The sequence below is a fragment of the Pseudophryne corroboree genome, chromosome 10 (genome assembly GCF_028390025.1).
Source record: "Pseudophryne corroboree isolate aPseCor3 chromosome 10, aPseCor3.hap2, whole genome shotgun sequence".
Taxonomy (NCBI): domain Eukaryota; kingdom Metazoa; phylum Chordata; class Amphibia; order Anura; family Myobatrachidae; genus Pseudophryne; species Pseudophryne corroboree.
In genome coordinates, this window is record NC_086453.1 from 105,449,233 (window position 1) to 105,467,749 (window position 18,517).

Genomic DNA, 18,517 nt, shown 5'->3' on the forward strand with positions numbered 1-18,517 from the left:
ATGGAGATGGATGGATTGGATACTAGTATACAATTATGGACGGGCTGCCGAGTGCCGACACAGAGGTAGCCACAGCCGTGAACTACCGCACTGTACTGTGTCTGCTGCTAATATATAGACTGGTTGATAAAGAGATAGTATACTCGTAACTAGTATGTATGTATAAAGAAAGAAAAAAAAACCACGGTTAGGTGGTATATACAATTATGGACGGGCTGCCGAGTGCCGACACAGAGGTAGCCACAGCCGTGAACTACTGCACTGTACTGTGTCTGCTGCTAATATAGACTGGTTGATAAAGAGATAGTATACTCGTAACTAGTATGTATGTATAAAGAAAGAAAAAAAAACCACGGTTAGGTGGTATATACAATTATGGACGGGCTGCCGAGTGCCGACACAGAGGTAGCCACAGCCGTGAACTACCGCACTGTACTGTGTCTGCTGCTAATATAGACTGGTTGATAAAGAGATAGTATACTCGTAACTAGTATGTATGTATAAAGAAAGAAAAAAAAAACACGGTTAGGTGGTATATACAATTATGGACGGGCTGCCGAGTGCCGACACAGAGGTAGCCACAGCCGTGAACTACCGCACTGTACTGTGTCTGCTGCTAATATAGACTGGTTGATAAAGAGATAGTATACTCGTAACTAGTATGTATGTATAAAGAAAGAAAAAAAAAACCACGGTTAGGTGGTATATACAATTATGGACGGGCTGCCGAGTGCCGACACAGAGGTAGCCACAGCCGTGAACTACCGCACTGTACTGTGTCTGCTGCTAATATATAGACTGGTTGATAAAGAGATAGTATACTCGTAACTAGTATGTATGTATAAAGAAAGAAAAAAAAACCACGGTTAGGTGGTATATACAATTATGGACGGGCTGCCGAGTGCCGACACAGAGGTAGCCACAGCCGTGAACTACCGCACTGTACTGTGTCTGCTGCTAATATATAGACTGGTTGATAAAGAGATAGTATACTACTAATATTATATATACTGGTGGTCAGGTCACTGGTCACTAGTCACACTGGCAGTGGCACTCCTGCAGCAAAAGTGTGCACTGTTTAATTTTAATATAATATTATGTACTCCTGGCTCCTGCTATAACCTATAACTGGCACTGCAGTAGTGCTCCCCAGTCTCCCCCACAATTATAAGATGTGTGAGCTGAGCAGTCAGACAGATATATAATATATATAGATGATGCAGCACACTGGCCTGAGCCTGAGCAGTGCACACAGATATGGTATGTGACTGACTGAGTCACTGTGTGTATCGCTTTTTTCAGGCAGAGAACGGATATATTAAATAAACTGCACTGTGTGTCTGGTGGTCACTCACTATATAATATATTATGTACTCCTGGCTCCTGCTATAACCTATAACTGGCACTGCAGTAGTGCTCCCCAGTCTCCCCCACAATTATAAGCTGTGTGAGCTGAGCAGTCAGACAGATATATATATAATATTATATATAGATAATAGATGATGCAGCACACTGGCCTGAGCCTGAGCAGTGCACACAGATATGGTATGTGACTGAGTCACTGTGTGCTGTGTATCGCTTTTTTCAGGCAGAGAACGGATTATAAATAAAACTGGTGGTCACTATCAGCAAAACTCTGCACTGTACTGAGTACTCCTAATGCTCCCCAAAATTAGTAAATCAAGTGTCTCTCTAATCTATTCTAAACGGAGAGGACGCCAGCCACGTCCTCTCCCTATCAATCTCAATGCACGTGTGAAAATGGCGGCGACGCGCGGCTCCTTATATAGAATCCGAGTCTCGCGATAGAATCCGAGCCTCGCGAGAATCCGACAGCGTCATGATGACGTTCGGGCGCGCTCGGGTTAACCGAGCAAGGCGGGAAGATCCGAGTCGCTCGGACCCGTGAAAAAAAACATGAAGTTCTGGCGGGTTCGGATTCAGAGAAACCGAACCCGCTCATCTCTAGTTATCCGAGCTAGTCAGGAACCTCCTAAAACCGAGCCAAGTCTCAGTGCATCAATGCACAAGGGTTCTGGGAAAAATGGTAGCTTCCTACGAAGCAAAGCCATTCGGCAGATTCCACGCAAGAACTTTCCAGTGGGACCTGCTGGACAAATGGTCCGGGTCGCATCTTAAGATGCATCAGCGGATAACCCGGTCACCAAGGACAAGGGTGTCCCTCCTGTGGTGGTTGCAGAGTGCTCATCTTCTAGAGGGCCGCAGAGTCGGCATTCAGGACTGGGTCCTGGTGACCACGGATGCCAGCCTGCGAGGCTGGGGAGCAGTCACACAGGGAAAAGATTTCCAGGGCTTATGGTCAAGCCTGGAGACATCATTTCACATAAATATCCTGGAGCTAAGGGCCATTTACAATGCTCTTAGCTTAGCAAGACCTCTGCTTCAAGGTCAGCCGGTGTTGATCCAGTCGGACAACATAACGGCAGTCACCCATGTAAACAGACAGGGTGGCACAAGAAGCAGTCAATGGCAGAAGCTGCAAGGATTCTTCGCTGGGCGGAAAATCATGGGATAGCACTGTCAGCAGTATTCATTCCGGGAGTGGACAACTGGGAAGCAGACTTCCTCAGCAGGCACGGCCTCCACCCGGGAGAGTGGGGACTTCACCCAGAAGTCTTCCACATGATTGTAAACCATTGGGAAAAACCAAAGGTGGACATGATGGCGTCCCGCCTAAACAAAAAATTGGACAGGTATTGCGCCAGGTCAAGGGACCCTCAGGCAATAGCTGTGGACGCTCTGGTAACACCGTGGGTGTACCAGTCAGTGTATGTGTTCCCTCCTCTTCCTCTCATACCAAAAGTACTGAGAATTATAAGACGGAGGGGAGTAAGAACTATACTCGTGGCTCCGGATTGGCCAAGAAGGACTTGGTACCCGGAACTTCAAGAGATGCTCACGGAGGACCCGTGGCCTCTACCTCTAAGAAGGGACCTGCTCCAGCAAGGACCCTGTCTATTCCGAGACTTACCGCGGCTGCGTTTAACGGCAGGGCGGTTGAACGCCGGATCCTGAAGGAAAAAGGCATTCCGGATGAAGTCATCCCTACCCTGATCAAGCCAGGAAGGATGTAACCGCAAAGCATTATCACCGCATTTGGCGAAAATATGTTGCGGGGTGCGAGGCCAGTAAGGCCCCGAAGGAGGAATTTTCAACTAGGTCGATTCCTGCATTTCCTGTAAACAGGAGTGTCTATGTGCCTAAAATTGGGGTCCATTAAGGTTCAAATTTCGGCCCTGTCAATTTTCTTCCAGAAAGAACTAACTTCAGTTCCTGAAGTTCAGACGTTTTGTAAAAGGGGTACTGCATATACAGCCTCCTTTTGTGCCTCCAGTGGCATCTTGGGATCTCAATGTAGTTTTGGGGTTCCTAAAGTCACATTGGTTTGAACCACTTGAGTCTGTGGAGTTAAAATATCTCACATGGAAAGTGGTCATGTTGTTGGCCCTGGCCTCGGCCAGGCGCGTGTCAGAATTGGGGGCTTTATCCTGTAAAGGCCCTTATCTGATTTTCCAGACAGGGCGGAATTGAGGACTCATCCTCAATTTCTCCCTAAGGTGTTTTCAGCGTTTCACGTGAACCAGCCTATTGTGGTACCTGCGGCTACTAGGGACTTGGAGGACTCCTAGTTGCTGGACGTAGTCAGGGCCCTGAAAATATATGTTTCCAGGACGGCTGGAGTCAGAAAATCTGACTCGCTGTTTATCCTGTATGCACCCAACAAGCTGGGTGCTCCTGCTTTTGCTCCAGACTATTGCTCGTTGGATTTGTAGCACAATTCAGCTTGCACATTCTGTGGCAGGCCTGCCACAGCCAAAATCTGTAAAAGCCCATTCCACACGGAAAGGGGCTCATCTTGGGCGGCTGCCCGAGGGGTCTCGGCTTTACAACTTTGCCGAGCAGCTACTTGGTCGGGGCAAACACGTTTGCTAAATTCTACAAATTTGATACCCTGGCTGAGGAGGACCTGGAGTTCTCTCATTTGGTGCTGCAGAGTCATCCGCACTCTCCCGCCCGTTTGGGAGCTTTGGTATAATCCCCATGGTCCTTACGGAGTTCCCAGCATCCACTAGGACGTCAGAGAAAATAAGAATTTACTTACCGATAATTCTATTTCTCATAGTCCGTAGTGGATGCTGGGCGCCCATCCCAAGTGCGGATTGTCTGCAATACTTGTACATAGTTATTGTTACAAAAATCGGGTTATTGTGGTTGTGAGCCATCTTTCCAGAGGCTCCTCTGTTATCATGCTGTTAACTGGATTCAGATCACAGGTTGTACGGTGTGATCGGTGTGGCTGGTATGAGTCTTACCCGGGATTCATAAATCCTTCCTTATTGTGTACGCTCGTCCGGGCACAGTATCCTAACTGAGGCTTGGAGGGGGGTCATAGGGGGAGGAGCCAGTGCACACCAGGTAGTCCTAAAGCTTTACTTTTGTGCCCAGTCTCCTGCGGAGCCGCTATTCCCCATGGTCCTTACGGAGTTCCCAGCATCCACTACGGACTATGAGAAATAGAATTATCGGTAAGTAAATTCTTATTTTTCATAAAAAAAGGTGTTCCCTACGTTAGCATTGAGGCAATATTTATGAGGACACATCTGTATCCAAGCAGAAGCAGAGGTCACAGTGTTAGTGGCAGTGTGAGTGCTGTGTGCATGTGAGTGGGTTGGTTGTGCAGTAGTGTTTGGAATATGTGTAAGGAGCATTATGTGTGTCAGGTAAAAATGCATTAATAATGTGCAACATATGTGTAAGGGGCACTATGTGTGTCATTATGTGTATAAGGGCATTAATAATGTGCAGCATATGTGTAACAGGGTACTACTATATGTGTGTCATTATGTGTATAGGGGCACTAATAATGTGCAGCAAATGTGTAGGGGGCACTATGTGTGTCATTATGTGTATAAGGGCATTAATAATGTGCGGCATATGTGTAAGGGACATTATGTGTAAAAGGGCATTAATAAAGGTTGTCATAATGTGTAAGGTGCATTATGTTTATAAGGACATTAATAAGGTGTCTCATGTGTAAGGGGCATTACTGTGTGGAATGTGTGTAAATGCATTACTAATGTGTGGCATTATGTGTATAAGGTACTCTACTATGTGGCGTTGCGTATAGAAAGGGCACTACTGTGTCGTCTAATGTGAATAAAGAGCAATAGGGTGTGGTGTAATGTGAATAAGGAGCAATTCAGTGTGATGTAATGTGAATAAGGGGCTCTACTGTGAGGAGTAACGTTTATAAGGTAAAGTGATACTACTGTGGGATGTAATATGAATTATGGACACTATCGCATGATCATATGTGAATAAAGTTGCAGTACTGTGTGGCATAATTGGAAATGAGGTTATTGTGTGGCCATGCCCCTTGTCAGCAAAAACACACCCCTTTTTTGGGTTGTGCGCCAAATGTGCGAACTGTTCCTATTTAAAATATAGGGGGTACAAGGTCAGAGGCGGAACCAGCGGTGGTGCTAGGGGGCACCAGCCAAAATCTTGCCTAGGGCATCATATTGGTTAGGGCCGGCTCTGGGCGACGGTTCATCTTTCAGCAGGACGACCCTAAGCACACAGCCAAGATATCGGAGGAGTGGCTTCAGGACAACTCTGTAACTGTCCTTGAGTGGCCCAGCCAGAGCCCAGACTTGAATCCAATTGAACATCTCTGGAGAGTCCTGAAAATGGCTGTGCACCGACGCTTCCCATCCAACCTGATGAAGCTTGAGAGATGCTGCAAAGAGGAATGGGCAAAACTACCCAAAGATAGTTGTGCCAAGCTTGTGGCATCATATTCCAAAAGACTTAAGGCTGTAATTGCTGCCAAAGGCGCATCAACAAAGTATTGAGCAAAGGCTGTGAATACTTATGTAATGAGATTTCTTAGTTTTAAATTTTTAATAAATTAGCAAAAATCTAAAAAAATAACCTTTTTCACGTTGTCATTATGGGATATTGGGGGTCATTCCGACCCAATCGCATGCTGTGTTTCCTCGCAGCCGTGCGATTGGGTCGGAACTACGTGTGCGCAGCGGCCGTATTGTGCAGGCGCATCGTTGCCCAACGACAGCCTTCGCCAGGCAGTGATGCCGCTAGCGAGGATTGACAGGAGGAAGGCGGAACCGGGCGGCAACTCACCACTTTCGGGGAGTGATGAGTCCAACACATGCGCGTCCCGGTGTGTAGAGGGCGGATGTATAACATCAATTCCGGGACCTGCATCGCTGGATCGATCGCACAGTAAGTAACTCTTACCATGGTCGTCTTTTACAGGATACTTTTTTAGCATAGCAGGGCTGCACAAGCGTTCGCAGCCCTGCTATGCAGAAATACACTCCCCCATAGGCGGCGCCTAGTTGATCGCACGGGCAGCAAAAAGTTGCTACGTGCAATCAACTCGGAATGACCCCATTGTGTGTAGAATTTTGAGAACATTAATTAATTTATTCCATTTTGGATTAAGGCTGTAACATAACAAAATGTGGAAAAAGTGAAGTGCTGTGTATACTTTCCATATGCACTGTATCCTTATGTCCTTTATAGTTATTTCTCTATCCTTTTATCTAGATTAGCACCCCTTATGTTCTGTGATATAAACCATTATATACATTATACCTTTTATATACTATGAGCAAGACGTTGCCATTGTAGGGTATGACATCTTGTGGGCATGCCCAAGTACTGAGAGATAGCAAGTTACTTTGTATAGCCTGTGCCTTCTTTCTGTATGAGGCACATCCAAGCAAGTTAGAAAAAAAGTATCTATATAATAATCCAGTAAAGTCTGTACAATCTCGTACGTGCATGTGAAACAGGATTTTTGGGAACACTCCACCCCTCCCTCTGCTAGGGAGCTGACACAAACTCTAGCAGGAGAGGTGGACAAACCGCTAGGAGGAGAATAAGCAGCCGCAGGAGGGAGGCGGCACGTGGGAGGCGTCTGCAGACAGAGCAGTGGGACAGGGCAGAGAAGGAGGCGTGGGGGGTAGGACTGAGCACAGCAGTAAACGTAAGGGTAGGAGCAGTGAGGATTGAGGAGGGGGCTACATGGTGCCAGAACTGGTTGGACCATGGTGGCCCAATATATGAATGGTTCCTTTACTAGTAATAAATATTTGTTGTTTAACTGAATATCATCAATGACTTGTGGACCCTGGCCTAACAGCTTCCGCTATTTACAGCACAAGTTATTATTATTAACGACTGTATATCTTTTCTGTTTCTTTCTGTTTCAGGCTGGTTGAAATTGAGTGTGTTTAACTGTATCCAATGCATGAGCGTGCCACCATCGTGCTTAGGTCACAAAGTTTGCATGGGTATGTAGATAATCTAAGTAAATTAAAGAAATATTTTCATTCCCCCCCCCCCCCTTTGCTCTGTACAAAGCCAATTGTACACTTGACTATACTGTTTTCAATACGTGTATGGTAATATGTATAGTTACTGTTACTAAGGATACTAGACTTTACCAATATTTCTCAGCTCGGAGATGACCTCTACAGTCATAGAGGCTAATTCAGATCTGAATGTAGATATGATAAATTTAGCACATCTGCGATCAGTTACTCTGACATGCAGGGGGACACCCAGCACAGGGCTAGTCCACTCCGTATGTCTGCCCCCCCGCCCCCCATCCCCTTCATCCGAGAACGGGGCTGTTTCTACCAAAAACTCACAGGTTTCACTGAACCTGTGTGTTTTTGGAAGAGAATGTATTTTTTTACAGATGACCAAATTGGATAGCCTGTAACAAAAAAACATGGGGGGAGCATCATGAAAAATTGTGTTTTTCACGCCCAAAGTTTCTTATCCTATAATTGGATACCCCCCTGTGTTTTGACAGGCTGTTTATAGCATATGGACTATAGCAGTGAACATATATGGGCCTATTTATCAAATAATATTTGTGGGATATTCGCAAAAATATTACTGATCCCTTGAATGTACGAAGGCTTTCAGATTTTCCAAGCTCTGGAACATGAAACATAACAGTGCTTGGCCCTTTAAGGATAACACCATCTCCAGATGGCATTCTCCTATAGTAGCCTGGGATGAAGCAGATGGTCAGGGGTGAGTATGACTAGGATGGCGTACTGAGGGACACATCACACATTTGCTCTGGGGTCTAAGCCTTTCTGGTTCTAGTTCCTCGCACTGCTTCTGTTACTGTTTTTTTGGGAAATATGTACTCATCATTTCCATCTTATAAATAGCTAATACATTTAAATGTTTGAGTGCAAACACTCAGTGCCCACCACACTGTCTTTTTCGTGATTTGTGCAGCGCTGTTGCTGCTGGACCTCGGAGAGGTAGGTATTAGAGAACATGTGTATAGGATGTGTGGTGTGGACCCATGTGCACCCCACACCTTGGACCAAAGATACGACACTGCAGTCTATTAAACAAATGTAGTACTTGAAAATGATTTGTAGTTGTAATTACTAAGGTTAGCCTACAATTGATAATACCGGGATCAGCATGGCATACTAGGCTAATTTCTAAAAAAAAAAAAAAGCATTTCAGGGAGATCGTGTCAGCAACATCTATGAGCGTGCAATTAAAGTGGAAGTGTACTGCTCTGCTTAAGCACTGCTGATCAGTAGGATCTACTTCTTGACTAAAACAAACTAAAACCTTTCAAGACATTCAGCACATTGTACGGCATCTATGAAGAGAAGCTGTGACAGTGCTCCCCCCCAACCCCCGCAGCACAGTACGGCCCGTGGGTGGGACAGCGGCTGAGGGGCAGATTTATTAAGCTTGGTGAAGTGATAAAGTGGAAGGTGATAAAGTACCAGCCAATCAGATTTTTACTGCCATATCACAGGCTGGGTTTGAAAATGACAGTTAGGAGCTGACTGGCTGGTCCTTTATCACCTTCCACTTTATCACTTCACCGTGCTTAATAAATCTGCCCCTCAGTCCCAGAAAAAAACAGGACAGTTGGGTGTAAGCTACACTTAGTAGATCCCCAGGACTCCACCTACAGGGAGGGACATCTTAATGGTTATAATGCAGTTTTACTATGGGGTATATTCAATTAAAGTCAGATCCATTCCGACATGCATTTATCACAATAGATCCGACAATCCCTATTCAATGAGCTGCCTAATCCGACTATTGGATTTGTCCGTTTCCGGTGTCCCGTCCATGCTGCTGCTGTCAGCAGCTCCCCGTGTGTGAGATCACAGAGAGCTGCTGGAGGGAGCCACACTCAGCCCTGTAGCCCAGAGTCGGATGGGAAGCGCAGCCAGGAGAGAGGAGCCTGGCTGGGAGGGGACGCACGTCATAGAGGTACCTGCCTGCCCTGCTGCCCCAATAGCCTGCACAACCCTTGCTCGGTTCCTGCACACTCTTATGCCCCTTTGTGTACTGTCTGTAGCTTCGCCTACATTTCTCTAACGTCCTAAGTGGATGCTGGGGACTCCGTAAGGACCATGGGGGATAGCGGCTCCGCAGGAGACTGGGCACATCTAAAGAAAGCTTTAGGACTATCTGGTGTGCACTGGCTCCTCCCCCCATGACCCTCCTCCAAGCCTCAGTTAGATCTCTGTGCCCGAACGAGAAGGGTGCACACTAGGGGCTCTCCTGAGCTTCTTAGTGAAAGTTTTAGTTTAGGTTTTTTATTTTCAGTGAGACCTGCTGGCAACAGGCTCACTGCATCGAGGGACTAAGGGGAGAAGAAGCGAACTCACCTGTGTGCAGAGTGGATTGGGCTTCTTAGGCTACTGGACATTAGCTCCAGAGGGACGATCACAGGCCCAGCTTGGATGGGTCCCAGAGCCGCGCCGCCGGCCCCCTTACAGAGCCAGAAGGCAGAAGAGGTCCGGAAAATCGGCGGCAGAAGACGTCCTGTCTTCAACAAGGTAGCGCACAGCACTGCAGCTGTGCGCCATTGCTCTCAGCACACTTCACACTCCGATCACTGAGGGTGCAGGGCGCTGGGGGGGGGGCGCCCTGAGACGCAATAAAAACACCTTGGCTGGCGAAAATACATCACATATAGCCCCCAGGGCTATATGGATGAATATTAACCCCTGCCAGAATCCATAAAAAAGCAGGAGAAAAGTCCGCGAAAAAGGGGCAGAGCCTATCTCCTCAGCACACTGGCGCCATTTTCCCTCACAGCTCCGTTGGAGGGAAGCTCCCTGGCTCTCCCCTGCAGTCACTACACTACAGAAAGGGTTAAAAAAGAGAGGGGGGCACTAATTAGGCGCAGTATTAACTATACAGCAGCTATAAGGGGAAAAACACTTATATAAGGTTATCCCTGTATATATATAGCGCTCTAGTGTGTGCTGGCAAACTCTCCCTCTGTCTCCCCAAAGGGCTAGTGGGGTCCTGTCCTCTATCAGAGCATTCCCTGTGTGTGTGCTGTATGTCGGTACTTTTGTGTCGACATGTATGAGGAGAAAAATGATGTGGAGACGGAGCAGATTGCCTGTAATAGTGATGTCACCCCCTAGGGGGTCGACACCTGAGTGGATGAACTGTTGGAAGGAATTACGTGACAGTGTCAGCTCTGTATAAAAGACAGTGGTTGACATGAGACAGCCAGCTACTCAGCTTGTGCCTGTCCAGACGTCTCATAGGCCGTCAGGGGCTCTAAAGCGCCCGTTACCTCAGATGGCAGATATAGACGCCGACACGGATACCGACTCCAGTGTCGACGGTGAAGAGACGAATGTGACTTCCAGTAGGGCCACACGTTACATGATTGAGGCAATGAAAAATGTTTTACACATTTCTGATAATACGAGTACCACCAAAAAAGGGGTATTATGTTCGGTGAGGAAAAACTACCTGTAGTTTTCCTGAATCTGAGAAATTAAATGAGGTGTGTGATGATGCGTGGGTTTCCCCCGATAACAACTGATAATTTCTAAAATGTTATTGGCATTATATCCTTTCCCGCCAGAGGTTAGGGTGCGTTGGGAAACACCCCCTAGGGTGGATAAAGCGCTCACACGCTTGTAAGGGCTCTACCTTCGCCTGAGATGGCCGCCCTTAAGGATCCTGCTGATAGAAAGCAGGAGGGTATCCTAAAAGGTATTTACACACATACTGGTGTTATACTGCGACCAGCAATCGCCTCAGCCTGGATGTGCAGTGCTGGGTTGGCGTGGTCGGATTCCCTGACTGAAAATATTGATACCCTAGATAGGGACAGTATATTTTTGCCTATAGAGCATTTAAAAGATGCATTTCTATATATGCGTGATGCACAGCGGAATATTTGCCGACTGGCATCAAGTCTAAGCGCGTTGTCCATTTCTACCAGTAGAGGGTTATGGACACGTCAGTGGTCAGGTGATGCGTATTCCAAACGGCATTTGGAAGTATTGCTTTATTAAGGGGAGGAGTTATTTGGGGTCGGTCTTTCAGACCTGGTGGCCACGGCAACAGCTGGGAATTCCACGTACCCCAGGTCGCCTCTCAACATGAGAAGACGCCATATTATCAGGCGCAGTCTTTTCGTGGACAAGCGGGCAAAAGGTTCCTCATTTCTGCCCCGTGACAGAGGGAGAGGAAAAAGGCTGCAGAAATCAGCCAGTTCCCAGGAACAGAAACCCTCTCCCGCCTCTGCCAAGCCCTCAGTATACGCTGGGGCTTTACAAGCAGAATCAGGCACGGTGGGGGGCCCGTCTCAATGAATTTCAGCGCGCAGTGGGCTCACTCGCAAGTAGATCCCTGGATCCTTCAGGTGATATCTCAGGGGTACAAAATTAGAATTCGAGACGTCTCCCCCTCGCCGTTTCCTAAAGTCGGCTTTACCGATGTCTCCTTCTGACAGGGAGACAGTTTTGGAAGCCATTCACAAGCTGTATTCCCAGCAGGTGATAATCAAGATACCCCTCCTGCAACAGGGAACGGGGTATTATTCCACACTGTTGTGGTACCGAAGCCGGACGGCTCGGTGAGACCGATTCTAAATCTAAAATCTTTGAACACTTACATACAGAGGTTCAAATACAAGATTGAGTCACTCAGGGCAGTGATTGCGAACCTGGAAGAAGGGGACTACATGATGTCTCGGGACATCAAGGATGCTTACCTTCATGTCAAAATTTACCCTTCTCACCAAGGGTACCTCAGGTTTATGGTACAGAACTGTCACTATCAGTTCAGACGCTGCCGTATGGATGGTCCACGGCACCCCGGGTCTTTACCAAGGTAATGGCCGAAATGATGATATTCCTTCGAAGGAAGTGAATTTTAGTTATCCCTTACTTGGACAATTCCCTGATAAGGGTAAGATCCAGGGAACAGTTGGAGGTCGGTGTAGCACTATCTCAGGTAGTGTTGCAGCAGCACGATTGGATTCTCAATATTCCAAAATCGCACCTGGTTCCGACGACGTGTCTTCTGTTCCTAGGGATGATCCTGGACACAGTCCAGAAAAAGGTGTTTCTCCCAGAGGAGAAAGCCAGGGAGTTATCCGAGCTAGTCAGGAACCTCCTAAAACCGAGCCAAGTCTCAGTGCATCAATGCACAAGGGTTCTGGGTAAAATGGTGGCTTCCTACGAAGCAATCCCATTCGGCAGATTCCACGCAAGAACTTTCCAGTGGGACCTGCTGGACAAATGGTCCGGGTCGCATCTTCAGATGCATCAGCGGATAACCCTATCACCAAGGACAAGGGTGTCCCTCCTGTGGTGGTTGCAGAGTGCTCATCTTCTAGAGGGCCGCAGATTAGGCATTCAGGACTGGGTCCTGGTGACCACGGATGCCAGCCTGCGAGGCTGGGGAGCAGTCACACAGGGAAGGAATATCCAGGGCTTATGGTCAAGCCCGGAGACATCACTTCACATAAATATCCTGAAGCTAAGGGACATTTACAATGCTCTAAGCTTAGCAAGACCTCTGCTTCAAGGTCAGCCGGTGTTGATCCAGTCGGACAACATCACGGCAGTCACCCACGTAAACAGACAGGGTGGCACAAGAAGCAGGAGGGCAATGACAGAAGCTGCAAGGATTTTTCGCTGGGCGGAAAATCATGTGATAGCACTGTCAGCAGTATTCATTCCGGGAGTGGACAACTGGGAAGCAGACTTCCTCAGCACGACCTCCACCCGGGAGAGTGGGGACTTCACCCAGAAGTCTTCCACATGATTAAAAACTCGACAGGTATTGCGCCAGGTCCAGGGACCCTCAGGCAATAAGCTGTAGACGCTCTGGTAACACCGTGGGTGTACCAGTCAGGGTATGTGTTCCCTCCTCTGCCTCTCATACCCAAGGTACTGAGATTGATAAGATGGAGAGGAGTAAGCACTATATTCGTGGTTCCGGATTGGCCAAGAAGGACTTGGTAACCGGAACTTCAAGAGATGCTCACGGAGGATCCGTGGCCTCTACCTCTAAGAAGGGACCAGCTCCAGCAAGGACCCTGTCTGTTCCAAGACTTACCGCGGCTGCGTTTGACGGCATGGCGGTTGAACGCCGGATCCTGAAGGAAAAAAGGCATTCCGGATGAAGTCATCCCTATCCTGATCAAAGTCAGGAAGGATGTAACCGCAAAAATATTATCACCGCAATTGGCGAAAATATGTTGCGTGGTGCGAGGCCAGTAAGGCCCGACGGAGGAAATTCAACTGGGTCGATTCCTACATTTCCTGCAAACAGGAGTGTCTATGGGCCTGAAATTGGGGTCCATTAAGGTTCAAATTTCGGCCCTGTCAATTTTCTTCCAAAAAGAACTAGCTTCAGTCCCTGAAGTTCAGACGTTTGTAAAAGGGGTACTGCATATACAGCCTCCTTTTGTGCCTCCAGTGGCACTTTGGGATCTCAATGTAGTTTTGGGTTCCAAAAGTCACATTGGTTTGAACCACTTAAATCTGTGGAGTTAAAATATCTCACATGAAAAGTGGTCATGCTGTTGGCCCTGGCCTGGGCCAGGCGCGTGTCAGAATTGGCGGCTTTATCCTGAAAAAGCCCTTATCTGATTTTCCATTCGGACAGGGAGGAATTGAGGACTCGTCCTCAGTTTCTCCCCAAGGTGGTTTCAGCGTTTCACCTGAACCAACCTATTTGTGGTGCCTGCGGCTACTAGGGACTTGGAGGCCTCCAAGTTGCTAGACGTTGTCAGTGCCCTGAAAATATATGTTTCCAGGACGGCTGGAGTCAGGAAATCTGACTCGCTGTTTATCCTGTATGCACCCAACAAGCTGGGTGCTCCTGCTTCTAAGCAGACTATTGCTCGTTGGATTTGTAGTACAATTCAGCTTGCACATTCTGTGGCAGGCCTGCCACAGCCAAAAATCTGTAAATGCCCACTCCACAAGGAAGGTGGGCTCATCTTGGGCGGCTGCCCGAGGGGTCTCGGCTTTTCAACTTTGCCGAGCAGCTACTTGGTCAGGAGCAAATACGTTTGTAAAATTCTACAAAATTGATATCCTGGCTGAGGAGGACCTGGAGTTCTCTCATTTGGTGCTGCAGAGTCATCCGCACTCTCCCGCCCGTTTGGGAGCTTTGGTATAATCCCCATGTTCCTTACGGAGTCCCCAGCATCCACTTAGGACGTTAGAGAAAATAAGAATTTACTTACCGATAATTCTATTTCTCATAGTCCGTAGTGGATGCTGGGCGCCCATCCCAAGTGCGGATTGTCTGCAATACTTGTACATAGTTATTGTTACAAAAATCGGGTTATTATTGTTGTGAGCCATCTTTCAGAGGCTCCTCTGTTATCATGCTGTTAACTGGGTTCAGATCACAGGTTATACGGTGTGATTGGTGTGGCTGGTATGAGTCTTACCCGGGATTCAAAATCCTTCCTTATTGTGTACGCTCGTCCGGGCACAGTATCCTAACTGATGCTTGGAGGAGGGTCATGGGGGGAGGAGCCAGTGCACACCAGATAGTCCTAAAGCTTTCTTTAGATGTGCCCAGTCTCCTGCGGAGCCGCTATCCCCCATGGTCCTTACGGAGTCCCCAGCATCCACTACGGACTATGAGAAATAGAATTATCGGTAAGTAAATTCTTATTTTCTTTCCTAGTTTCACACTCAGAGGCGGATTGGCCAAAGGGTTTACAGGGAAGATCCCCAGTGGGCCGACGCATCCGTGGGACCTGTTTTGTTTGAGGACATGTGGTCCTTTTTATAGACATAATGAATAAGATGCAAAATAATTAGCATATATGAAAATGACTTTGCCACTTAGCCTGTGATTACAGATGATCTAGTGTATGCTCTGGTAAAACGATACGTAAACTACCATGGCTTTAATGTATTTATACTCTCCTGGTAGGTAGATTTGTTGCATTTTATTTGTGTCTTTCTAATGTCCTATACTTTTTGATTTATTAGTACATTGGGGAAATCTATTATGTGACCCAATAGGAGATCTATCTATGTGATAAGAACTTCCACCTACGTATATACAGCACTAGCAGAAGCAATGTGACAACCAGGGACCTGATAATAAATCCTGAGTGACGTGTTTACCAACTGCGGGAAAAGTCTATAATGGGAGACTCAATGGATGACGCGGCGACCGGTCATGTAACTAGGGAACCCAGAGAGGAGGGCCCGTGACGCGCCAATGTCTATTAAATGACGAGAGGATGTCATGTGATCGGGGAACCCGGAGAGGAGGATCCCGTGACGCGTGATGACGGGTTGTCACGTGAGCGGAAGTATCAGCTGGTTCCGTCTAGGAGATGAGCTACGATTGGGGTAGCTAGGGAAGCTGCCCAGGAGTTAGGGAGGATCCTAGCGCACATGATCATGGACTATTAGAGTTGATGTGTATAGGGATCAGCTGCGCTGGGACCAATGGGATGGAGTTAGTAGGGATATAAACCGGAGACTTTCCAGACATGCACATTGGAGCTGACCTTGAGAAAGACCCGAGGAGGGTCGTGACGCATGGGTGCCCCTCTGACCGACCTCCTGTGTGGACGTTAAGGCACAAAGAACTGATCTGGCGAGTGAAGGAGTTCTGAGACCGGGGAATCCCTGTGCTGCAGCTTGGTGATTTCCTCTGACACACTCATGCTTTTAGAACTGGTGTGAGCCAGTTCTTACTTACAGCCGGTAATCAGCTATTCTTACCATCATTGCCTAGGAGGCCTGTCATAGTAGTGAATGTCTGCACCACTATTATGTGTTTTTTCTGTGTTCTTAATTGTTTTTAAATGTCATGTTTGGTCATGTGATGTGTGTTATGTATTAAATTGTCATTTTTATACAGTATCACACTATGTTTGCATTAGAGATGAGCGCCTGAAATTTTTCGGGTTTTGTGTTTTGGTTTTGGGTTCGGTTCCGCGGCCGTGTTTTGGGTTCGACCGCGTTTTGGCAAAACCTCACCGAATTTTTTTTGTCGGATTCGGGTGTGTTTTGGATTCGGGTGTTTTTTTCAAAAAACCCTAAAAAACAGCTTAAATCATAGAATTTGGGGGTCATTTTGATCCCATATTATTATTAACCTCAAAAACCATAATTTCCACTCATTTTCAGTCTATTCTGAATACCTCACACCTCACAATATTATTTTTAGTCCTAAAATTTGCACCGAGGTCGCTGGATGACTAAGCTAAGCGACCCTAGTGGCCGACACAAACACCTGGCCCATCTAGGAGTGGCACTGCAGTGTCACGCAGGATGGCCCTTCCAAAAAACACTCCCCAAACAGCACATGACGCAAAGAAAAAAAGAGGCGCAATGAGGTAGCTGTGTGAGTAAGATTAGCGACCCTAGTGGCCGACACAAACACCGGGCCCATCTAGGAGTGGCACTGCAGTGTCACGCAGGATGTCCCTTCCAAAAAACCCTCCCCAAACAGCACATGACGCAAAGAAAAATAAAAGAAAAAAGAGGTGCAAGATGGAATTGTCCTTGGGCCCTCCCACCCACCCTTATGTTGTATAAACAGGACATGCACACTTTAACCAACCCATCATTTCAGTGACAGGGTCTGCCACACGACTGTGACTGATATGACGGGTTGGTTTGGACCCCCACCAAAAAAGAAGCAATTAATCTCTCCTTGCACAAACTGGCTCTACAGAGGCAAGATGTCCACCTCATCATCATCCTCCGATATATCACCGTGTACATCCCCCTCCTCACAGATTATCAATTCGTCCCCACTGGAATCCACCATCTCAGCTCCCTGTGTACTTTGTGGAGGCAATTGCTGCTGGTCAATGTCTCCGCGGAGGAATTGATTATAATTCATTTTAATGAACATCATCTTCTCCACATTTTCTGGATGTAACCTCGTACGCCGATTGCTGACAAGGTGAGCGGCGGCACTAAACACTCTTTCGGAGTACACACTTGTGGGAGGGCAACTTAGGTAGAATAAAGCCAGTTTGTGCAAGGGCCTCCAAATTGCCTTTTTTTCCTGCCAGTATAAGTACGGACTGTGTGACGTGCCTACTTGGATGCGGTCACTCATATAATCCTCCACCATTCTTTCAATGTTGAGAGAATCATATGCAGTGACAGTAGACGACATGTCCGTAATCGTTGTCAGGTCCTTCAGTCCGGACCAGATGTCAGCATCAGCAGTCGCTCCAGACTGTCCTGCATCACCGCCAGCGGGTGGGCTCGGAATTCTGAGCCTTTTCCTCGCACCCCCAGTTGCGGGAGAATGTGAAGGAGGAGATGTTGACAGGTCGCGTTCCGCTTGACTTGACAATTTTGTCACCAGCAGGTCTTTGCACCCCAGCAGACTTGTGTCTGCCGGAAAGAGAGATCCAAGGTAGGTTTTAAATCTAGGATCGAGCACGGTGGCCAAAATGTAGTGCTCTGATTTCAACAGATTGACCACCCGTGAATCCTTGTTAAGCGAATTAAGGGCTGCATCCACAAGTCCCACATGCCAAGCGGAATCGCTCCCTTTTAGCTCCTTCTTCAATGCCTCCAGCTTCTTCTGCAAAAGCCTGATGAGGGGAATGACCAGACTCAGGCTGGCAGTGTCTGAACTGACTTCACGTGTGGCAAGTTCAAAGGGCATCAGAACCTTGCACAACGTTGAAATCATTCTCCACTGCACTTGAGACAGGTGCATTCCACCTCCTATATCGTGCTCAATTGTATAGGCTTGAATGGCCTTTTGCTGCTCCTCCAACCTCTGAAGCATATAGAGGGTTGAATTCCACCTCGTTACCACTTCTTGCTTCAGATGATGGCAGGGCAGGTTCAGTAGTTTTTGGTGGTGCTCCAGTCTTCTGTACGTGGTGCCTGTACGCCGAAAGTGTCCCGCAATTCTTCTGGCCACCGACAGCATCTCTTGCACGCCCCTGTCGTTTTTTAAAAAATTCTGCACCACCAAATTCAAGGTATGTGCAAAACATGGGACGTGCTGGAATTTGCCCATATTTAATGCACACACAATATTGCTGGCGTTGTCCGATGCCACAAATCCACAGGAGAGTCCAATTGGGGTAAGCCATTCTGCGATGATCTTCCTCAGTTGCCGTAAGAGGTTTTCAGCTGTGTGCGTATTCTGGAAAGCGGTGATACAAAGCGTAGCCTGC

The 18,517-nt window shown here is 47.4% G+C and overlaps 1 protein-coding gene across 2 annotated transcripts in view; it reads left to right on the forward strand.

The window, feature by feature from the left end:
• LOC134966159 (mpv17-like protein) overlaps positions 1-18,517 on the forward strand; it is a 258,059-nt gene that overhangs the window by 220,902 nt on the left and 18,640 nt on the right. For both annotated transcript variants that reach the window (XM_063942695.1, XM_063942694.1), the window contains exon 6: positions 7,263-7,343. In XM_063942695.1, the coding sequence (XP_063798765.1) occupies positions 7,263-7,343 (81 nt within the window). The remainder of the gene's footprint in view (positions 1-7,262; positions 7,344-18,517) is intronic.